Source organism: Mesitornis unicolor, unplaced genomic scaffold, assembly GCF_000695765.1.
Source record: "Mesitornis unicolor isolate BGI_N332 unplaced genomic scaffold, ASM69576v1 Scaffold10685, whole genome shotgun sequence".
NCBI lineage: Eukaryota > Metazoa > Chordata > Aves > Mesitornithiformes > Mesitornithidae > Mesitornis > Mesitornis unicolor.
Genome location: NW_010184815.1, coordinates 1 through 24,071, shown reverse-complemented (window position 1 = coordinate 24,071; position 24,071 = coordinate 1). Strand labels below are relative to the sequence as shown.

Genomic DNA, 24,071 nt, shown 5'->3' with positions numbered 1-24,071 from the left:
GGGGAAGTGATGAAACTTTGAGTGGTTGTGCATGCCAAAGGTGGATATCAATAATATTACTGTTGTGTTTTTTAGAACATTCTAAGTAGCTAATGAAAAGGATTCTCACACTTCTAGTTTAATCAAAAAACCTGACAAACTTTAGTGCTGTTTTGACACACTTAATGTTTTTCTACTTTTTAAAAAACTAGAATGTGCTTGAAAATTCCTTTGAATTTTAAGCATGCACCTTTCTTGCTGTTTTCAATGATTCCATTTTAATAATCTTTCGGAGAATGTTACTCTGTGAAAAAGCCCACAGATACGGTATGAAATGGTTGGCTTAGTCTCTTCACTATGTATAAGTATTATGCTATTCCTCTATATATCATGGCGTATAGGAGTAATTTGCAGATTTGTCTGCAGATTCCTGTGAAACAATGAAACTTTACAAATTTGCACATAGTGCTTGGCTGTGTTGGCAATCCACAAGAAAACTCTGAGGAGTGGTGTTGGAGTTGACCAAAACTTTGGCCAGTAACTGACCCATAGGCTATGCTTCTCCCTGAGGGTACTTCATCTTTGATGTCTTTAAAAATAAATGGAGATTGTGACCCTTTGGAAAGATCATCTTAATCAGAAAAGCTTAACATCTGTTTTACCTTAATTATCAGAATTGGTAACGATTTGGGGAATAAAATAGTGGGCTTTACTTCCAAGACATTCCTGAAAACTTTGAATGCTCCAGCCTTGTAGCTGTTCCTTGTTTGTTATGCTGCAAAGAACCTTTAAGCTGTGCAGCATAACAGCAAAACAAGTACTAGACCTGTTTGGTTGAGGTTTTTTGACAGCATCTTACCTTTCAACTGCAAGAAGACAGGAGATAATGCCTAAAGGAGTTATGGAGGGAAACTATAACCAAGACACAGGAAAGATGTGTTTGAGCGTACGTATGCACATGCAACATCTGAGAGAGACTCAAGTACAGTAGAGAAGGGAAACATACGAAGGCTTTAATGCTCTTTTGGTGGGAGTCATGGGGAAGAAAAGAAGCATAAAGTCAACTTTAATGTGTGATCCAGTGCCTTGAAATTTGTATTCTTCCAAGCTACCATAAAGTAGACAGAATGCAGTGTCAAGAGAACTGTGCTTAGTATTTCAGTGAGATTACTGATTCATGCCTTAAAACTTACCAATTCCATGTTAACATAAAGAATGTGCTTTTGCTACATTTTAGAGTTGCTGCTCAGCAAGCTCTGAGTGACATATGACCATTTAAAATCCGTGGCTGCTGAATTTAAGTATGTTGTATATATTTTTTCCTTCATATATTTCTGTTCCTCTCCCTTATGATCTGACAGGGAGAAAAGGGGGTGAACTGGCCTCAGCAGTTCACGCCTATACTAAAACAGGAGATCCCTACATGAGATCTCTGGTTCAGCACATTCTTGGCCTGGTGTCTCATCCAGTACTGAATTTCCTTTATCGCTGGATTTATGATGGAGAGCTGGAGGATACTTACCATGAGGTAATGTGTATGATACAATAAAGATTTTTCTCTGTTCGTTTGCTTTGTGAGAGTATAATCTGTGGGAAACTTAGAGGAGACTTTGAAAAGTAGACTGTGATGGAAACGTATAACATACGAGTAAGTAATATATACAATAACAGCATGAAATGTGACACTCTTCATGGATTCAGTCAGTGTGGTATCTGGAGGTTGCAATGCTGCAGGGTGTTGTCTTCAATGAATCACTTCCTGGGTCTGTTTAGTGAAGGCAGAATGATGGACTAACAATAGGTGCTTGCTCCTGGAGAGAGATGAAGTCATCTCTTTCTCTTTTCTTGCTTAATGTTACGATAGTAATGTATACAGAGTTCTTTATAACTGTTTAAAATGCAAGCCTTGCATTTGAAATAAAGTTCAGAATATTTTACTCTGACTACCTGCTGTTATCCACAGCTTTGTAAATAACTTCAGCTTGTCAAATTGGGTAGAAGAGGTTTATGGTTCCAGCATTCCTCTAGAAACTCTGCAGAGTTACTGGTTCTGACTTGTGTAGCAGCAAATTCTAGTAACTGTCCCTTTCCTTAAAAATGTTTTATGCCTTTTTAAGCTCTTCCAACTCTTTTTTTCCTGTCTCAAATAAGTAGTCTTGTTAAAGGGAGATTTTTTTCATTCCAAGAAGCCAAAGAATTTTTTTTTTAAATAAATTGACCGCTTCTGAGACACATCTGAGTAACTTAAGTGTGAAATGTGCTGTCTGACTTCTGAAACTGTCCATCAGGCTCAAAATTAAAATGAGTACAAATATCACCCACAGCTGATCTTTAAGGTCAGCATTAGGAGACTTGTGTTAAATATCTGTGAATCTTTATGGCTAGGAGTGTAAAATAGACTTTTTTTTCCCAGGTGTCCCTCAGACTGATGAGGTGGTGTCTTTCTTGGGTTTTATATAATTCATTGGTTTTCAAGTCTTTGCTTAAAAATTTATACGTGCACTATATTTGTGTTCTTAATACTGAAAATGACTGTTGGATGTGGTATTCTGAAAGCTACAATTGTCATACCATAGACATGGGTTTTGAAAAAATACAATGGACATTTTTGGTGGAAATGGTATTTGGAGGCGGTGAAAAAAGCTCTTGTCCATAAAATAGTTGTCTTGTTTGACAGAATCCTTCCACACATCATTTTAGCAGAATTAATTGCGTAGATAGTTTTTCTACAAATGAAAGTAGTCCTCTGTGTGGAGCTGAGAAGCCTTAGTATTTGATCACCAGTTCAATTGGGTTTTGGATTTGGGTTTGGATTTCATGAGGTTTTTTTCTGCAGTTCTGTATCTGTGCAAATATGAGGAAATCCAAAATAGCTTAGGTGGCAATAGAACCAGTAAAATAAAAGGATATTGCACTCACGTTCTGAAATTTATCTCCTACCCTAACTATATAACTAATTGCCTGAAAAACTATATGCTTCTGTATTTCCTAGTGGGTGTTTTACAGATATAGTACATATTACTTTACCCTGAGGTAGTCAAGATCTTATAACATACAGAGGAGATAAAATTCTGTGAGCTGTTCTTTAATTTTTTTCTTCAGTGTTCATATTGGTCAAGATACAATTTGCATATCAATTGCCAGCATAACTCTGCCAGATTCATGTTATCTGTGAATTTTTTTTCCTTTGTAGTTAAGAACAACTCAGAAATGTTTTTATACTTTTCTGAAAACTTAAATGAAATGTAAGAGGAGAGAGTTTATATTCATATTTTGTTTCTAATATTTATTTTGATCTACAGTTTTTTGTAGCTTCAGATCCAACAGTTAAAACTGATCGGTTGTGGCATGACAAATACACTTTGAGGAAATCAATGATCCCTTCTTTTATTACAATGGAGCAATCAAAAAAGGTATGAATTGAAAAGTTAATCTTCTGATTATTTGTTGGCCTTATGCTGCTGTTTAGATTTCCATTAAGAAAACAGAGACAAATTTAACAATTAATAGTCATCTTAAGAATAGCTACGTTAGTATAGTAGTTTTCTGAAGAAGTCTGTAAGACTTTCTGCTTTGCATTCTCTAACTGAAACTTTAAGGAGATCTCAAGGGAGGAGAGAGAGCTTTGTTAGTGCTGAAGTTCTGGATTGCTGTGGTTGGGATTGTGAAGTTTAAGAGCACAGAAAGATGACAAAATACCCTGTTGTCCTGATGGTTTTGGGTGGCTTTGTTGTTTGGTCGGTTGTTTTCTTTGATATGTAAATCACTTACAAGAAACAAATCCTTTTGTGTTTAGGTCCTCCTAATAGGAAAATCCATAAACTTCTTGCATCAGGTTTGTCATGATCAAACTCCATCCACAAAGATGATTGCTGTGGCAAAGTCTACAGAGTCTTCAAAAGATGGTAGAGTATCGGTGTTGGTCAACTTCTTTCCTTTGAACTGAGCTCTGCACAATGCAATTTAAACTTTAAACTGACACTTTGGATAGTGTGCTAGAAAGGAGTACAAAAGTCCTATCTACCTTAAAATATAGGTATTTTAATGAATATTTTCATTTTACAAGATGCGTGAAGATGCACACGTATAGTTTTCTTTACTTTGCTGGATGGTTTTTAATGTACCGGATTTCTGAATGAAACCATTCAGAAACCAGTCTGCTTTCAGCTGACTTTTGTTGGAAGGAATAAGGTGGGGACAGGAATGTTCTTGAGTGCTGCAGTAAGAATTTAGTAGTTGCAACTTCTCATCAAATACACTTCTGTATTATTATGGAATCATATGATGAATTAATTCTGTGATTAAAAGATCTTGGTGAGGTGTCTCTCCTGGCTTGCTATCAGTGACTGGAAAGGGCACTTTGGGGATTCCTTACCTACAGGCTGTATTAATTCTCACATCCCCCAAGCTTTGTGTGTTACTTTAAGTAGTATTCTTTTAGCATAGGGATTTTGAGCACCGTGATGTTTTATACAAGTATCATTTCTTTGACATCTCTGCATATGTTTGCACTTGCTGTCTTATGGAGAACTTTACAGGTTTCTGAATCAGAGTTTGGAAACCTCGGGGAGTGTTATTGGACCAGACATTGTGAGATTTCTCTCATTAAAAAGTTACTTCTTTATTAGAACCACTTTTTTTTCTTCAGTGTAAAAAGCATTTTTTTAAATTGAGGCTGAATGTCATCAGAGCAACATGAAACTTGGTTTTAATTTTTCCTGTCTGCAGTGCAGGCTGAAACTAGTCCTGGTGCAGGCAATGCACTGTCTTACACAAATTTGGTACCTGGATCTTCAGATACCAAACTACTATACAAATAGTTGTGCAATTAAAAACTGTTGAAAGTGGGAGTATATCCTTAATGCTGAGGAAGGCCTGAATCTTAAGATAGTTGGCAGTCCAGTATTTGGAGTTTTGCTCCATCTTGCCTGAAGAGGTTACTTTTCTCTTCTTGCTATCTCATAAAAGCTTTATTGTGGTCCCTTTCTTAACAAGCTTGTAGTTGTAGAAAAGAATGAAATGTGCTTCTCTACTGAAGGATGGTGTCCCACTTTCTGACCCTGAGTGTCATGCATTAAAGGTGGAGAGAAAAAAACATCAGGTTGCTGGCTGTCCCTCAGACCATGCAAGCATATTCCCTCCTCTCTCACTCTGACATACATGTGGGAACTCTTTTCTGTTGAATGTTCTGACTTGATTCTTCTATTTCTCCCCCAACTATCCACACACCCTTAAAGTAACTTTTTATTTAGTCCCCCCCAATAAAGCTTTTCCCCAACTCTGAGCTTTTAGATTTTCTTCAAACAGTTTGTTTCTGTAAATTACACTATTTCAGCAAGCTAAAAGAAAATTCACTTTCTGTGTAAAAGTGATGGAATAGTATGAACTCTTATTGGAAAGTACAGGCTGGGCACAGATTAAAAGTAATAATGGTGAAGTATGGTCTGCTTTAGACTTGCTTTCACTTTGGCTATGCTAAATGTATAATATAGTGGATCAGAATAAGCAGCAATGTCTGATTGTATGTTTCAATTCCGAAGTTTGTTTGCCTGTTTTATAAAAATACAATTTTAAACTTTTTTTTCTTTTTTTCTAGCTGCCGATTTGTTCACAGATCTGGAAAATGCATTTCAAGAGAAAATCGATGCAGCTTATTTTGAGACCAGCAAATACCTGCTGGATGTTCTTAATAAGAAATACAATTTACTGGAACACATGCAGGCCATGAGGCGCTACTTACTGCTTGGTCAAGGAGACTTTATCAGGCATTTAATGGACTTGCTCAAGTAAGAAAATAGGAAGGGTAATAATGTTGAAATTCTGATGCTTGCAAATGTGCATGAGCAACACAGAAGCTGTTTTGCCTTTGGAAGAGGACGCTTTAAATATCTTATTGCTCAAAGGTTTAATTCAACACCTTGTAAATTCTATCTTGGGTTTAATTTCTTTGACCCTGAGCCTTTAATTTTGTTCTTCCTTTTTGTTAGGAAGTATGTACAGTACCACTTGAGAAGCTGCACTAATATACGTATCTTACACTGACCCTGTGACAGCCCTGAGGATGTTAGCGCTTCTTTTGCTTCTATCAGCAAGTTTAAGCAGAAAAGTCCTGTAGCTCTTGATGTCACTAGTTAGCCTTACTGTGAATGGTAGGCTTCTATATTTTGGAGGTGTCTTGCGCAAAACATTGTGTCAGAACCCCTTCATGCATTTTAAAAAATTTAATTATGCCTCACCAGCCTTTGTTTTAAGCACTCAGGTGCACCCACAAGTATCAATTTCAGTTCTTAAAGTGTATTTGCAAGCTTACTACTTCTACGTGCTTGTGCTACTGATGAAACTTAGTCTACCAAAAAAATGTCTTTTACAAAGCTTTCCTTTGGTCTAGAAGGCAGGTTTTGTAATACAGCTTCCATCAAAATCAGCATTGTCTGGTGACTATTTGTACATGACCATGCTTTTAAAAGTGAAAATTAGTGTGAGGCAGAATAAGGTTGGTTTGTGTAGTCAGTACTACATTAGAGGCAGAAGTAGTGAGGAGCTTTCCAGTACTGATCATGAGGGAGAGGAGTCATGCAAGGTGCTTGTTACTTGCGTGTTGCAACTCTTTGGAAAGTTTTAAGTTACATAGAGGGAGTGGGTTTTTGTGCTTCTGCCAGCACTTCTAAGCCCATGAGATGGCTAACAGTAAGTCTCTCAAACCTGAAATGAAATGATTGGTTTGATGTGCTAATGATGTAATCTACCTCATCTTAGATATGAATGCAGCTCAAATTACAGAATGGTTATGCTAGCAATCCTGGTAATTTCAAATTAGTGGCATTAAATGAAGGTAATGTTACACCTCATGCTGATGTTCAGGTGTATAGCTGCATATGAATAGACATATTCTGCTTGAATATTTTGCTCATTGATTTTCTTCATGGTTAAAACTGAAAGAGTAATAGGAGAGGTTTTGAAAGTGTCAGAAAAGTGTTTCACTGTGCTGCAGTTACCAAACTGCTGCTGCAGAATACTTTGGTAATATGCTATGAATGTTTGTTTCATAACCACTAGGCCGGAGCTTGCACGACCAGCTACAACTTTGTATCAGCATAATCTAACTGGAATCCTTGAAACAGCGGTGAGGGCCACTAATGCCCAGTTTGATAATCCTGAGATTCTCAAGCGATTGGATGTTCGACTTCTGGAGGTCTGTTGCATCATGGTGTCTCTGACCTGAAACATACCTTTTTTGTATGTGTGTGTATACATGCAGGCATCTATATGAAACAATTTTCATATGTGTATAAAGTAAATACACCCCCTACCTTTCCGTTGAAGTCTACTTTGAATTACGTAAACCTTAGGTTATGTAAACCTAAGTCGTCTCTTTTCCCACTTCCTACCTATTGTCTATTTGTATTTCAAGGTGTGGGTTTACATCCATTTTATTGACAATACGAAGTTGAATATTTGAGGTCTAACAATAATTGGTGCTCATGGCCCTGATTTGAGTTTCTGCAAATAGCTCCTACTGCTCTTGCTCTTAACAGAATCTGGGAGACAGTCTCTTTGTCACCAGTAACAAAAAGTGAAGCAATGAAAGTGTGTTTCATGAATGAGACCTCTGTTAAGAAACTTGAGTTAATGAGAGAGCTCCAGTGCCAGAGGTGGGAGTGAACCGATGTACTGTAGCATCTGAAATATGTCTGTACCTTAGGTTGTGTCCTGCCTGAGAAATTTCTTCTTCCCTTCATTTCCTTTACTAGCCCCAATGGAAGAACACTGACAATACAAGCATCAACATTTGGGCAAGATGAATCACACCGTTATGTCAAACTCTGGTTCATTTCTGCTAATGTCCTGTATGGGTGTGCGTACTTGCTTTTTCGCAATCTTTGGAGAATGGAAGAGTAAGCGAGAGTTGCTCTTCAGCACTAGTATGCTCTGGTTATTTGCTGAAAGTAGCATATCTTTTTAATACAGGTGTCGCCGGGGGACACTGGATGGGATGTCTTCAGCTTGGACTATCATGTTGATGGGCCCATAGCAACGGTAATGTCCTATACTGCTGGCTGTGAACCTGTTTCAGATACTGAATTGAATTGTTAATTTATTTTTTTTAATTGAAATAACCTTTTCTATTCTGGAGTGTAAGATCAGAGAAATTACCTTTTTCTTTTGGGTATCTAGAATGTACCCACTATGTAAACAGTTGAGCCAAAATAGCAATTCTTATAAATTAATTATGAGTGCTAAAAAGCTACATTTAAAACAAACATTACTGAAAATCAGTAATTCATTTGTTCCAGCAGAGATTTTAGCAAGTACTTAATAAATGGAGTGTTGCTCTTCTTCCATTATTACTATACTGTAGCTGCTAATTTGGGATAATTTGCAAGGAAGTGAAGAATGTATGTGAGGAGAACCTGTTTGTACTGTCTAAATGAAATTTGATAGGTAGTGTTCGTTAGAACTACTGAGAAAATAATTGCACTATTGGTCAGACTGTATTTAGCTTCTATAAAGACCTTGTAAAGAACTTTTTCTTTCTAAACAGGACATCAAAACGCAAGTCTGCCCAGCATAAGGAATTTTTATATACATATGTAGCTTGAAAAGAGCAAAATGTTTAGGCTTTGTCTTGTTCTTCCCTTCTTGCACTTACTCCCATATGGGAGTCAGAACCTCCCAAGAAATGATTGCTTCCTAGCATGTGGGTCCAAGCTTTTTCAATTGGCATGTTGGTAGGACAACAAATACAGTTGTAATTTCTCAGCCTACAATGAGTTGGAACTGGCAAAAGCATCTCAGCAGTACTAAGGATTTAAAAAAAAGAAAAAAGGCAGCAAAACCTTTTTTTTTTTTCTTAACTTTGTTTGGATATGGAGAAGATGCCTATGTGAAGGACTTGTGTAGAGAAGCTTATAAGCTGCAATGCATTTCTACTCCATTTTCTTCAGTCTTTTCAATAATATGATATGGAAAAATTTACAATGTGGGAATCCTTTTAATGATAAAATGGTTAAAATAAAAAGATAGCACTGTAAGCAGGCGCAGTTGAAGTGCACTTTGGACCAGAGCAGGTTCTGTAGCTCTGCCTTCAGCAGTGCCCTGTACCTACTTGAATGTTAGATAACTCAGTTCAGCCACCGAGGGATGATCTTCCCAAAGGCTCTGGGGTTTCCAGGGGCTTTGTTTTGACAATGTTTACCAGTAAGCTGTATGGGTAGGATAAGATGGGCTGTGAAGAGGTTCTTGGTCCTTCAGAACACATGATATATCTATTAAATTTCTACTGATGTTTTGTTTATTTGATAGGTATTTACACGTGAGTGCATGAGCCACTATCTAAGAGTATTTAATTTCCTTTGGAGAGCAAAGCGAATGGAGTATATTCTTACTGATATATGGAAAGGGCACATGTGCAATGCAAAGCTACTGAAAAGTATACCAGGTAAGAGGGGCCCAAATGAATTACATACTTGTAAACTGGATTTAGATAACTGCATCTTATTTTTAAACTGTATTAATGGTGGGGAAGTCTGTTGGGACAGATTAGTTTTATATTTTGTTGCTTCTCTTCACTGACTCTTTAATGGTAGATGATGAAGATAAAATAGCATTATTGAAAATGGAAGTTTCCTGTTTGTTTTATTTAGTCCCTTTAGTTTTTGTAGCAGTGAGCGAACAAAACATCCCATGTTTCGCCAGGAGACTGTTACTCTTCCATCCCCTTGTATTCATCTTTGTTGATGCTTTCCTGTCTGTACCCTGTGTCTCCCTCTTTCTTATGCTGAAAGTATAAGTCTCACACATGCACACTTCTGAATTTACTACTTTTACCTTCACTCATTCCCGGTGCTTTTGTTTAGCTAAGAACAGAATAGGCTAAGATAAGAGAATCACCTGTTTGAGAAGATATAGGAAAGCTCTTCAGTGTAGTGGCTCTGATTGTTTAATAGACTGGGGCTCTTTGATCCTACTTCTCAGCTGAGAATATAGTCCTGTTTGTGGGCATCTACTGGCTCAATCTTAACTTTTTTACCTATCTATAGTTCTCCCAGTGAAAAATAGCTATTGAGGGTTATGCTTCTTTTTGGCATAGTAATATTTGCAAAGACACATTTATATTTTCATGATTAGGAACTGTTTGGTGGGTGAGAATGGACACTTTGGCCTCAGAAGGTTGCTGGGAAACAAACTTGTCAAGCCTGCTTCAGCGCATAAGACTGATCTTAGGAACTGTATGGCTTAACTAGGTTTCCTTTCTGTTTCTGTGAGATAGGATTTAGTTTGCTGTCATTTCCCTGTTCCAAGTAAGTGCTTGTATGACTCAAACCAGAAAGTATTCTTTCTTTCTGTTCCTTTTTGAGCCTAGGGTGCAGTTGACAGATTTCATTCTCATCACCTGAGGGTTCTTGGGCTGGAGCTGTGTCCCATTGCTAGGGTTTTATTTGTTCTTTTGTTCTCAGAAGGAGGTTTGGTGTTTTTTCCTTCTCCCCACACCTTTTAGGAGACCTTTCTTATGCTTTGCCATGGAGCAGCCTTCTGTAAGTGAAAGCTCAGTTGCTTGTCACCTTTATGTTTGGGTATGTTTTCAGTAATGCAGACACTTAAAATGCTGGCCAAGCTCTTATAGCTGTTGTTGGTAGAAGGAGGTGAGCCTTGTTATTTCTCAGTTTATGCTTCTGACAAAGGAGCCTGTGTTTACAAAGACGTGTACTGCCTTCTGCCTGGAGGGGCAGAAGTCTTTCTTTATCACTGGCATGTCTTAAGTTGGAAGCTGCAAGTAGATTTTTTTTTTTCCCCAAAATAGACGGAGAGTCTGCCCCAGGACTGATTTGTGAAGAAGTAGTAGAACTTGCTTTTATTTTTTTCCAGTCACAGAGCACCAAATGAAAGATAGGAGGAAGCAGCTGCAGGGTCTTTTGTTTTTTCAACCACAACAGGTAGCATTGACCTTCAAGGATAGTTTTATTCACGATTCCCAAAAAGTCTTAAAAGCCAGGGATTTTAATGCTTTAAAGGAATACTTAGACAGTAGTGCCAAGCTCATGCTTTTCCTGTCACTAATTTGAAGAAACACTGATGCATCCAGCTCGCCAGTGTTGAGGAGTTTCTGCTGTTTAGCCAACCCTGGAGGTTTTTTTATTAATCCTATTCAAAACAGATACAACATAATTTGCTAGAGATAGTCTGCAAAGGCATAAGAAATGAAGAACAGAGTAGCTTGTAATATCTGTCAGATTATAGGATGGTTCTGTAACATCCGAAGATGTGAAAATGTAGAATTCCTTTTGCAGCAGTCTCATAGCTTGTCTGCAGTGGCAAATTATGTTGACAGCTTTTTAGAAATGGCTTCCTCTGTCTGGATGTCTGCCTGGTTTCACAAGGCTGAGTATCTTCATTCCAGAGAACCTTTGCAGTTGATAGTTATCTTGATAATACCCTTCTACAAAAAAAAGACCTTCTCTTACAGGTGAGCAGCTGAGGCCATTAGTGACTTGCCTGTGGGTCTCTGGTGGATCAGGGAATTGAGCCTGGACCACACGAGCCACAGAATTCCTACCTCTGTCACAACCACCCTCCCTTTTGATATCAGTGTAGCTAAGTAACAAGAAATATGCTGTCCCTAGTTTGAAGGGTAATGGTAAGAGATGAGAGGCCCCAGAAGCAACTGTAAATCTGTGGTGTCAGATTTTCCACCAAAAGAACGCATGGGACATTTACTGTATTTTGGTCTTTTGAGAGGATCGTCTTCACTTGTGATACTCAAAGTTTCCAGTACTGTCTGAGCACACAGTTGGTGTCGTCTTTGACTCACATTTTCTAGGAGTTAATTGTGCAATGTTCTTTGCTCATTTGTTCCCAGACAGTATTGCTGCTACCATCCAAGGCTAATGGCTGTTTTATGAAGTACTCGATTTGGTAGAAAAAGTTTACCAAGCTGGTTTGAAGCTGCCTGTCTTTGCGGTCTTTAACATGCCATCTCTTTGGATTTTTTTACAGAGCTTTCTGGGGTGCTGCATCAGTGTCACGTTCTGGCATCAGAAATGGTCCATTTCATTCATCAAATGCAGTATTACATTACATTTGAGGTATACTCTATCCACCCAATTAGTTGCTTAAAAATGAAGTACTTTTAATGTTCTGTGTGTGTTGTGTGTCTTAAATTTCAAAGAGCTTGTCATCTAGCAAATCAAAACAGCCCAATCCTGAATCATTGCTCCAGGTGCTTGAATGTTCGTGGGATGAACTCTGGAACAAGGTCCAACAAGCACAAGACTTGGATCATATCATTGCAGCTCACGAAGTTTTTCTAGACACAATCATAGCTCGGTGCTTGCTGGACAGCGATTCCAGGGTAAGTCTTCACCTTTGCGTTAAACCGTAAATTCATAATCTTGGATTATGTGTTAGGAGCCATCTTCTCTGATGTTGTAGAAGCAAGAGGAAAAGTCATTTTTCTTCCTCTGATGTAAGACCTTATAGTGGTAAACTCTGTACATACTGCTGACATGCAGTGACAGATGGTGATTATAAAACTTGTTATAATTTGGGCCAGTTGCTTTTGGTCCTAAGAAGCTGCGTGATCATGCAACAACTGACTTAGAGCTTTGCAAAACAGTCTCTCTAGTAGTGTGTAAAAAGTTTTAATTTACTCATGTGCTGAAGAATGGTTGTAACTTAAAACTTTTGCTACAGAATTCTTCATTGTTTTGTTGCTTAATGGTCTCACAGGTACTTCTCAACCAGCTTCGAGCTGTTTTTGATCAGATCATTGAGCTCCAGAATGCCCAAGATGCAATGTACAGAGCTGCTTTGGAGGAGCTGCAGCTGAGGTTACAGTTTGAAGAGAGGAAAAAACAGCGTGAGCTTGAGGTACAGTAAGGATGTTGCAAGAACGTGAAAATTTCTTGAGGCAGATATACTTGTCTTTTGATATACAGAGGATTTTAGGTATCATGTGGAGGTACAGCAAAACAGAAAAATGTAGTTGGGATAAATGTAAAAGTCATCAACAGTAGCTAGTGTATTCAGACAAAACTGCTGAATTATGTTTTTCATTTCTGTCTTTCTATCCAAAACCTCTAGGTGAATAGATTCTGCAGTAGGCTTTAGAGGATGAGAAGTTTAGGTCTGGTTTAGGTGAAGGAAATAGGAGAAGCTTTAATATTCTGAACCTTTTTGCAAAAAATACCATAGCTCCTTGCTCCATGCCTATCTCCCTACTGTCTTTGGGAAATGCAGTGCTGGTGTGAGACTCGCCTGTTTTGCTAACCTCAGATTTCTTTCATGTGCTGTGCAATCACCAATGGACCTGATAGTTTCAGTACTAGAGGCTCCATGTCTAGCTTTCTATGGTAACAGTTGATTTGTATAAACATGGTGGCTTGGCTGGTCAGAGGGTGATCCAGTTTGCAGTTTTCATCATGTGACACTTAACCTTGTAATTCATTTGGTCTCTGTGTAGGGCAAATGGGGTGTAACTGCATCAGAAGAGGAAGAAGAGAGCAAGAGAATGAAAGAATTTCAAGACTCAGTACCCAAAATGTGCTCACAGCTGCGAATACTCACTCACTTTTACCAGGTGCCCCTTTAAATTATATTTTTTAATATGGATGCTAAGCTTTGATATGTAGAAATTAATTTCCAATGTGGAGTATGGTGCAACTTCTACATTCCTGTGCGCAGTTTGTGGATATAAGTCTTCATGTTTTTGCTTCTCTACTTAGAAACCTGTGCTCACTGTTCCTCAGTAGACAGAGGTTTTGTGATCATGTATGTTCCCCTGACAAAGAAGAATAGTCTCTTTAGTCTTCTCCTTCCTTCAGTAATGGAAGCAATAACTATCTTCTGGTGAAAACTGGAAAGAAGTAGAATTCCTTCTGCATTCCATTGCTTCTCACTGTTTTTGCAAGTCATTGCTATTAAAGACTGCAGAAAGGGTCCTTTTTAAGGGCCTAACACTTGATTTTAAGCACACTGAGATGGACAATGGGTAAGGTGTTTGGTGGAATGCATATAAGCTGTCGTCTTTGATGGGAATTATTCTAGCTTTGCCATGATTTGTTATATCTGTTTCTAAAACTCCCATTCCCTGGGAAAGTCAGCTGTTAGACTTCAGGGAAAGTGTCCCAGAAAGTGACGAAAGGGCCCTCCCTAGGAGACAGCACTACATGCTACAGCAGCCTTTAAATATTAAACATGTAAGCATACATTGCTTCCCTAGGTAAATAAATGAGCAGCAGATCCATTTCTGTATTGTGTATAGCTTTGCCAGGCTATAGCTACCCTGCATGTCAGAAGATTTCAGTTCACATGGAAGTTTGAGTGAAAACAGAATAGGGTACCCAGGTTACAAAATACTGGTGGTTTTTGTTGAAGGCTGTAGAGATCGAAGCTCTGAAGTGAGGACTTCAAATCTGGGAGGAATTTGTTACAAGGTCCAAATACAGCAGTTCTGCCTCCTGGAGAAAAATGGAGCCAAATTCTTTAAAAAGTGTAGGCTATGAATACATTGTAGTTTGTGTGCTCTACAGGACTGCTCCAAGTTGGGAATATATCTTTTGCCTGCTTGGACTGCATTCTTAGTGAGTCCTATTACAGATTTTTTCATACAGGACTTACCTGGCCAGCCTTGGTCATCTTTACTATTAGTGGAGATCAGGAATGAACTCTTCAAGCGAGTCCCCCTATCCTTCCAAAGTCTTCTCCTTTCCTTCATGCTGTGGTGCACCTGTAGTCCCTTGTCTAGAGCCAAATGGCAAGATGGGCTCCAGAAGCATGCCTCCTACATGAGTGCAAGTCCCACGTAAACTGCTCCAGATGTGTAAAGTCTAGCCACTGGGTTTGTAGCAGTGACTGCCCTACTTGGCAGATGCTCTGCTGCTCTGGGCTGCTACTTGCTGCTATATGTTCTACATCAAATACATGTTTTTGAAGCAAGTAGTGGTCTAATGCTGGTCTGGCCTGCATTGTACATATAATGCAGAAACCGGGTGAGGTCTCCTGTTGGCGCAGATTGGATCCTGAATTGGTCTTCTGGGTATGGTGGAGCTGCCCTGGGACCACCAGGGCAGTGGTGCAGGGGCAGCTCCTTGCAACCTGGGAGCCATCAGACACATCAAGAGTGCTGGAAGGGCAAGGCAGGGGCAGTTTAAAAGACCGAGCTGTTTGCCCTGGAGACTGAGGTGCATGGCAGATGTTTGAACATAAAATGAAGTCCTAGGTATTTGCAGAAAGAATGAATCCAACATAACTCATTTGTTAACAGTTGAGTATAAATGCTTGTGCTTGCTCTTTCCCAGATTCCCTCTGCCTACTTGCCAGGCCTGGCCACCACCTGGCTTCCATGTGCAGAACACTCCACTGATTTCTTCTTAACTGTCCCTTGGGCTTTTCTTTCTCCTGCAGGGAATCGTACAGCAGTTTTTGGTCCTGCTGACAACCAGCTCTGACGAAAGCCTTCGGTTTCTTAGCTTTAGATTGGACTTCAATGAACATTACAAAGCAAGAGAGCCAAGGCTCCGTGTATCGTTGGGCTCTAGAGGCAGACGAAGCTCACATATGGGACACGCCAGCTTAAGGACTGCACCTCGGTATCCGAAGGATCTTGAACCTCTTGTTGGACAAGGCAATCAGTGTTGACATAGTACAACCAAATTGTGCGTGATTGGTGTCTACCATTTCCGCTGGCAACATGTTCTCAGTCATGTGTTTGTGTGACACTGTATAGCAGACAGCAAAAAAAAAAACAGTAGGGTTTTTTTACACTGACGTTTCTAGAATTCTCACACTGAATGGGCTGATTGAACCTCTTCCAATCAACTTAAATCATCCTTTTAAACAAATGCAAATTTTATTTGAAGTGTTTTGAGCTCTCTCTACTGTAACTTATATCTCTGTCCAGGAAATTGCATCTTTTGTTTATAGAAAGCACCATTTTCTTTTTTTAACAAGAAAATAAGAAGGTTATTTTTTCTATATGTACTTGTTGTATTTGAAGAGAGCTTTTGTTAAAGCCAACAGATAGGACCCAGACCTAATCTCCTTGTGAAGAGGCTATACAGCATTTAACTATGCTGATTTTCAGTGTTGTGATGTGTTTGACTGTGTGAGAAACTTTGTATCAGGAGACAAACTTATATTTAATTTTTCTGTTGTTTTCAAAGTTAACAAACTGAAAATAAAAATTTAGTAGGGAAATTCTATGGTTACTGTACAGGAGAAAACTATAGAAGCAGAGCAGGAGTGTATCTATTGCACATAAGATCTTAAAAATGAAGTTAAAGCCTCAGTACTGGAAAAAGAGAGTGTTGTTTAAGATTGAAGTGAATGAAATAATTGATGTTCAAAATCAGATGTGTAGAAACAAACTGACTTGGCTGACGTTGACTTCATTCTCTTCCCGTCCCTATTTTTTCACTGTAAATATTTATATATTGCTGTCCAGATGTTGGGGAGAGGGGGATTCTTCTTTTGCAAAGTTGTCATTATATCAGGTCATTTATTATGTTCCACAAGTGCAAGCTTAGAAAAATAAAACCACAATTATCTTTCAAACATGTGGTTTGCTTTTTGTAATTGAAAGATGATTTTTCCACAGGGTAAGAAAGGAGAAGATTCCTGTTGTAAGTGTATTGGTTTGCAGATCCCTACCTATTTCAAGATTGTGGTACTAGTCTTACTATACATAGCTGTGTGCAATTCATTAATTAACAGTTGCCCTCAGACCAACCAGGTCTGTAGCCTTTTTGCTTTTTGCCCTTACTCCACATGAACCCCTGGGAAGCAGAGTTGTGACAGGTGAACTGTCCTGGGGATGAGGCATCAACTTGCAGCTCTGGATTAGAGGGTTTGCCCTCTGGCCACCAGGACTCCTGTTACTGTGCAGGCCTTGGAGTCCTTGCTTTTGTTGAATAAAACATGTTAGGCTTTTTAACACTGTGTCTTTAAAGGACCTGCTGGTGCAGCTACCCTCATTGGGAGGTACTAGCGGGCAGCACTGCAGCCATGGGAAAAATACAGACTCTGAAGCCAGTGATATTCTGTGTGCTAAAGCAAAGCTGGCGAGCGCTGAGCTTGGCATCACAAGGTTGCAGATCACTTGACAGGCAGGCTTTTTGTAGATGGGGTGGGAGTGTATATCATTCCTGTAAAATCTGAAAGAAGTTCAACACTTAATGTGATGCCAGTGTTTTGGCCAAAACTGTTGGAAAAATAAATTAACCATGTGGGCACTTTTGGCCATTGCCTCAGGACATGTTGCATGATCGCATGTGTCATTAGGCAATCCACGGGCCATAAGGAAGGTTTAGTTCCCTTCAGTGCTAAGATGAATCCAGCAGTACATAGGAAACCTGCAGTACTGGCTGTGCTGGAAATGATCATTTCTGGGGTAATTCTGCAGATACACATCGTTCTGGGAAGAGTCCTCACTGCTGCAGTCCTCACTCTCACTGCCAGGCTGAGGGGAAGGTTTTGAATGCAAGGCACAGAATACCTGGGCTGGTGGAGACTGCTGTTGTTTGTCCACAACACTTCTTTTGTGGGCGGAGACAAGTTTTTTTACTGCCTTACCCAGAACCCATCATGTTTGTTTCAATCTGCATAGTTTTTCTCACTTCCTCTCCTACAATTAAGACTGAGCAGTTGCACTGTTAGAAGTATAGCTTGAGGAAGCCAGAGACCCCCTTTTCAAGTAAGATGATATGATGAAAAAAAAAAATTCATGGACAAAAAGATGAATCTTTGTGCCCTGGGAAGTTGTGGTGCTCCTGCCCTGGAAGCGTTCAAGGCCAGATTGGATGAGGCTTTGAGCAACCTGGTCTGGTGTGAGGTGTCCCTGCCCACAACAGGGGGGTTGGACCAGATGATCTTTAAGGTCTCTTCTACCACAAACCACTCTGTGATTCTCTAAAAAGGGCCACTTTTGTGTAAGTAGGGTGCTGGTCAGTATGTTTTTCTAGCCTTGCAAATCACCTGATCAGTGCAACCTGTCCTGTCGTCTTACTAAATCCCTTTCCCTGGGGGTGTGTTATGGGGGTCTGAGTGCAGAAACTGGAGTAGGATTGCAGGTGGGAGGTGTGCCTGTGGTGCCAGCAACTGCAGACACTGCAGCGAGAGGATGTACGTATCTGGAGGTGAGAGGGTCCAGGGGTCAGCTGCTGCCTGGACCACGTGTGTAAGCCCAGCCACTGGAGAGATCCACATCTATACGGGGAGCCTTGCAGAAGGTGGTGTATTCAGGGAGTTGATGTTTTACAGATGTGTCTGCTTTGCTCCGCTGCCTTGTACGTGAGGCTTGAGTAGCCTGAACGCTAATGTGAGCAGCCGCTGTATGGGAACCTGATGGAGTGCCCCATGCCTCCCCATCATGCATGCCAGGGCATGGGAAGAAGGAAACCCTCCATGGATGGGACCTACACAGGAAAATCTAAGAAGGCTCTATCTGCTGCCACACAAACATAGGATGCCCAGCATCTAAATGGGCATAAGTTTTACCCACTATGTGTATTCCTCTTTTTATCCCGTTTATTATTTTATTCCTGTTTTTGTTCTGTCATATTAAAACAGCTATTAAGCCATTTGTTGTCAAGCCTTTCTTACTGAAATCCAAAAAAACCTGCACCCTCTTACTCTCAGTGACTTCCTGGTGCAGAGCAATGTTGTACTTGGATATATAAATATATGACTTCTTTTTATATATTGTTTATTATGTCCCACTAATCTGTATCTCCCACTAGTGGCCCTCCATCCTGTTCAGTCAGAGAGGGGAGCAGGATGAGGCCATTGGTGCTGCTTGTGCTCATGTGATTGCAATGTGTGTCTGTCTGGGTTGACCTGCATGGCCAGCTGTGTTTGTACATGTATGTGCTGTGTATGTACCTGTATGTGGTGTGTACATGTGGTCTGTGTGCACCTGCACCCTGAGCCTTGGCGCTGGTTGGACCCAGGGCCGTGGAGCTGCAGCAGCCTCAACTCTGTCAAGCTGCTGGATTCATCAGCTCCCAACAAAAGCAGGAGAGAAATGCTCTGACATTTCATTTGTGCCTGGAGACCAGTATTGAATTCTACATAAGCATTTGTACTTAGTGTAAAGAGTTGACAACCTCCTGCTGCAGCTTTGCAAGTGGCTTACCTTTCAGTGGGTGGCAGCAGCACTGCTCAGGTATGTCTCTAAAGAGAAGCATAGGAGTTTTACCCTTTTATTTTATTTTTTAACACTGAACTGCTTATCTACTACAATCAATCTTAAAGATTATAATTCCTAACAACACGTTTACTCTTTCAAGGCTATTCTTTATTTTGTAAGGTATGTAATGCAGGCTACTGGCTGGTAATGTCAGTGTTTTTCTCTTGGAGATACAGCATCTAGAAATACAAATACAGCTTGAAGGCCTGAGCAGTCATATCTCCAGGCTGAAATGGGCCCAGCAGCTCCAGCTCTCTGCATCCTATCCTGCGGCCATCGATAACCAACCCTGCACACTTGGCCTCCTCCTTTTCAGAGTTGCCAAGGATTAAAGAAGTTTCTGAGAAACTGCAATAAAAAGAGAAATGCAGAAACTGAAACTGAGATTCCTACCCACCTTAGGATGCCACAGAGTATACCAAACTGTCCTGGGGTGAAGGGCTATCCATGCAGTGCTACCAGTGTCACAAATGCATTTAAAGGAAAAGAACTGGAAAGTATTTATGTATTCTACTTTTCAACTACAAGGGATATTTGTCCTGATAACTGACATGGAAATTATATTTTAACCAATATGAAGTCTGAAGAAGAAAAAGTTAAAAAAACAGTCCTTGAAATTTTAATCTCCCTCTGTAAGTTATAACAGCTTGTCTGCCTGTGGGTACAGTACAATGTGATTTAATATCTTAGAAACATCCACTAGGAAATGCAGAAGCTCAGGATAGAGTGTATTTTTCAAGGAATTACAAGTTTAGGGTAGGAGATCAAGGACAGACTATAATAATAATAATAATAATCTGGTTTTATTTTAATGATTCTATTTTTCACTCAAGGCCCTGTGGATTTTCTCCTCTTATACCAGATACAATGAACAAATGCCAAGGTCTTTCAACTCTACATAGAAGGATACTTATCTTTATAAAAAACCTAAATCTACGTTATTTATTTTTTAAAATGAGTTGTGGGAGGATTCTGTCTTCCTCCTGTCGCATATCTAAGAGCTTTTTCCAACTCTTCAAAATAGCATTTCTATCGAGAATGGCCAAGTACCTTTGGTCAGTGTGAATACTGTAACTTCTAGTGTGCTACATCTAATAATAATTTTCAGTATTAAGGACACTCTTTAAGAGCACATGTAAACTTTTAAACGCACACTAAGAGTTGAAAGTAATGAATGATTTTAAAAAAAAAAAAAGGAGGCATCTGGACAGACAATTGAAGCTTCTTATGAACTTCTAGACTTAGGGATTGAAGTAATCTTTGATGTTTCCTGGACGTTTCCTGATGCTGCACTTAGAAACCAGCTGTGCGTTGTACCCATTTGTACTCGTTTCAATTTTCACAGAATAAGCAGCCTCAGAGATGACAGAGCATATTTCGTGCACATGTAAAGGTGCTCAGAGACTTCTCAGAAGTGCCCACTTTATTTTGAAAATCATCTTTTGGCTACTTGAAACCTAAAATATCACTTTAACCTCTCATACGATTCTATAAATTGGAGAGAGAAAAAAAGATTTGGGAGAGCTGCAAGAGGTGTACAAACATTTGCAAGTAGAGCAGGGACAGATACAAGAACTTGTTTTTTCAGAAGTTGGAGGAAATAATTCTGCATGGTTCCTAGGAAGGCTTTGTAACCATCACCAGCTCTATCCATTTTAACAAACCAAAATTATTTACAGTGCCAAGGATAACAATATTCTCTTTCTTAGTCTGCAGTTATTCAGAGTGAGAAGTTTGTGCAGCCATTGATTTAACCAGCCATACATCACTCTGAGGGCTTGCTGAACTGCAATTTTACAATGTAATGAAAATACATTAGGTTTATGTAGACAGGAAATACTAAGAATTTAACATATGAACCATTCAGTCTTTCTAAAGTATTAAGCCAGCTCCCTGTCATAGTATTTTAACTGCTTTATGTCAAGTTGGAGCAATGTAGTCTTTAAGGCACCAGAATCACTTGTAAGGGTTAACTTGATACTTACTCCCTTTCACCAGAAGAGCAGCAAAAGTGCCTCAGTCGGTGTTTGCCTTCCTTCTTTTTATTCCAAAGTTAGCTTTTTGCTAAGGTGCTTTAATTACCCAACATTGTATATTCTCTCATAAAATCATTCGGCCAAAACCTAAGCTGCACAGAAGTGGAAATAGAGACTGGAGTGCAAGCGAAATGATAGAGAGGAGCAGAGGTGTACAGGGTCAGAGAGAATACAGGGGTCAAAAAAGTTAAAGAAACCAATGTGATGGATAGTCGCTTGCAAAAGGAGAGAAGGGATCCTGAAAGACAGCGAATTATGTCCGAAGAGATCCTCAGGAAAGAGTAGAGAAAGAAAAATGTTTTTAAAAATTGTCTGAGGAGTGTAGGAGGGAAAGTTTCTATCACGGCACAGTTAATTTACTTCAGCTCTTTGTCGAATGAATTCTGTTAACTGTTTTCCTCCAGAAGTCATCAGAACAGCAATTAAGTTAGCTAAACATTAAAGCACTGAAAATGCTGTTGGAGTGATTGTTACCATCAGTCTGAATATGAAACGATAAGATATGATAGAAAAAAGTTGTCACAAGGTGATTGTGATATGAAATCTTTCAGTGCCATGGAGAATGAAAGCCAATTATTTGTATTTGAGACGCATGCCACAAGATAAAGGTAGCTGGGCATCTAGGATCCCTCTCACTTCTACAGTGGGAACATTCCCAAAACTAGTCAAGGCCACTTCATGCCCCTTTAAAACTTTTCTAAAAATTGCCAAGGGAGAGGCAAAGAACACAGCCTTCTGCTTTGCTTTTTAACAAGGCAGTATGCTCACTCCTGTTTGTACTGAGTTTTACCTCTTGTTTCTAATGAGCAATGCTGAAGGGCGTAAAGAAACAGAGGGAAATTACAAGCAGGCTTTCAACAGCAACTAAAAAGGCAAATGGGAAGTTTCCTTTAACAACTTGGTGTGTAAAAATAAGAATTAGAGCATATTATAATTGGCAGAAAAGGAAGAAAATAAAATTTTTTTAGAAAACAAGCAATTTAATCATCACATGCAGAGGAGTAAAATGGCACACTTTGACAGAGAACAGAAAGCAAAAAGAGAATAGAAAATGGAGGATTGAAAATGATGCTTGATAAATGAGAAAAATGGGAGAATTCCCACTCATTGCAATTTTACTAACACAACTAACGTTTAAGACAAAAACAGAATCTAAGAACCACTGGAGATCAATGTCTGCCAAAACAACTGAAGAGGAAATGTGTAGTGACCTTACTTCCAAAACCTCTCATCATTCTTGTTTTAAAGGAAGAATAAGAAATAAAGAAGGCAGAGAAGTTCTGGAAACAAGACATGTCACATCTTCCCTTTCATCTTTGTTTCCCTTCCCACCAACCTCATTTCTCCCTTTCAAAGGCAAGTTCTGGGATCCTTGAGACAGTTAGGAAGGAGTGTTTAAGGGGTGTTATAAATGCAGTTCTTGACAGCTGAAGTTAGTCAAGAGCTGCAGGAAAGGTGGATCCTTTAGAAAGCCAAAAAAGAACAAATAATCATAACCGCAGAATTACACAAACACCTCCTCCAAATTGCCCAGAGCACCCTCCTAACAGCATTCAGACGCTGAAGATCCCTGCACTCAGATTGCCTTTGTACTCCTGCATTAGACTTTACAAGCGATATATTCCAGGTCTTTCATATTTCCATCAATGAGGTTACCTCATTGCCCACAGGAGCAATTAGTTGATTAGATCTCCTCTATAACTCCCTGTGGGCAAAAGAAATAGGTACGCATTTTCAAAATGTCTTCAGGGGCCACCAAAGAAACAGGCAAAAAATAGGTTTGGCATCGTGAAGAGACACCTCTACTGGTAGGATGTCCCATCTTCTAGAAGTAAAGCAGCAAAGCAGCTCTGAGAGGTGGAGCAGCAGAGGAACAGTATCTGTCAGATCCAGACTTATCTGAGAGTTAGAACTTGTATTGCACAGGCAAAAAGTTTTGGAAATTAAAATAGATCAAGTCTCCTGCAAACCCAAAGAGCAAACCAGCCATTAATAACAGAACAGGAAATAATTACAAAAGGAGTAATTGGATGGTAGCCAGGAAGGATAAGAAAAGAATAAATGTTACAATTTCCTTAATTAAGAACATTAAAGGGCAATACTGTAAGTGACTCAGAAGAAACAGCTGCATAGAAGTTTATAGATGCTTGTGACTTAAACTACAGGGTTTCTTAATGGGCAATTATATAATTGTGGGCTTATTTTAAGGCTTGACCTTTCTCTGTTATAAATAAAGAACTCCTCAAGAGCACCTTATAAAGGCATAAGCAGGTACTAAACAAGATAAAATTTGTAAGTTCATCCTGGCAAGCTGATTTGGGTGCACGTTGCTATTTGCAGCAGGCACTCAGATTTGCTAAGGGACTTCCAAGCCTCACCAGCAGAATGAACTGTAGCAGGATGCAGAATGACGGAAATCCTGCTGATCTCATCCCTTGCCAGAGACAGCGATGCTGCCAGAGCAGCACCACACACCTCACAGACGTGGTCTCTCCGTGTCTCTGGTCAGACCAACCTCTTGTAGTGCCTCTCAGAGCTCCATCTGAAGCTCTGTGCAAACCTTCCACTGCTCTTTCACCTGCTGGCCTGTGCTCCTCTACATGGAGACAGAACAGGAGCGATTTGCTGTTCAAACTCCGAGACTGAAATTCCTGAAACAGCCTTTAGAGGACAGCGGAGAATCGCAAATGACACATTTTCAGCTCTGGCCTCAGTCTGACATCCTTCAGGTTTTTTTTAATATGTATTATGAGTTCTGATTTGAAGTGCAGATGAAGTGTAACTTCCGTATTAATGTGTGCTGTTTATGTACTATGGCTTTCTAAGGTAAGATTGGGGCTTGTAACAGCCATGTATTTTTAATTATATTAAAT

General features: G+C 39.5%; 1 protein-coding gene across 1 annotated transcript in view; it reads left to right on the top strand.

The window, feature by feature from the left end:
• Positions 1–15,630, top strand: part of TUBGCP3 (tubulin, gamma complex associated protein 3) — a 33,796-nt gene extending 18,166 nt beyond the window's left edge. Inside the window, exons 11-22 of the mRNA XM_010184610.1 lie at positions 1,341–1,507; positions 3,282–3,392; positions 3,776–3,884; positions 5,576–5,765; positions 7,036–7,171; positions 7,948–8,016; positions 9,283–9,418; positions 11,974–12,062; positions 12,197–12,328; positions 12,706–12,846; positions 13,439–13,555; positions 15,382–15,630. Of these exons, the coding sequence (XP_010182912.1) occupies positions 1,341–1,507; positions 3,282–3,392; positions 3,776–3,884; positions 5,576–5,765; positions 7,036–7,171; positions 7,948–8,016; positions 9,283–9,418; positions 11,974–12,062; positions 12,197–12,328; positions 12,706–12,846; positions 13,439–13,555; positions 15,382–15,615 (1,631 nt within the window). The 3' untranslated portion in view covers positions 15,616–15,630. The remainder of the gene's footprint in view (positions 1–1,340; positions 1,508–3,281; positions 3,393–3,775; positions 3,885–5,575; positions 5,766–7,035; positions 7,172–7,947; positions 8,017–9,282; positions 9,419–11,973; positions 12,063–12,196; positions 12,329–12,705; positions 12,847–13,438; positions 13,556–15,381) is intronic.
• The last annotated feature ends 8,441 nt before the right edge of the window (positions 15,631–24,071 follow it).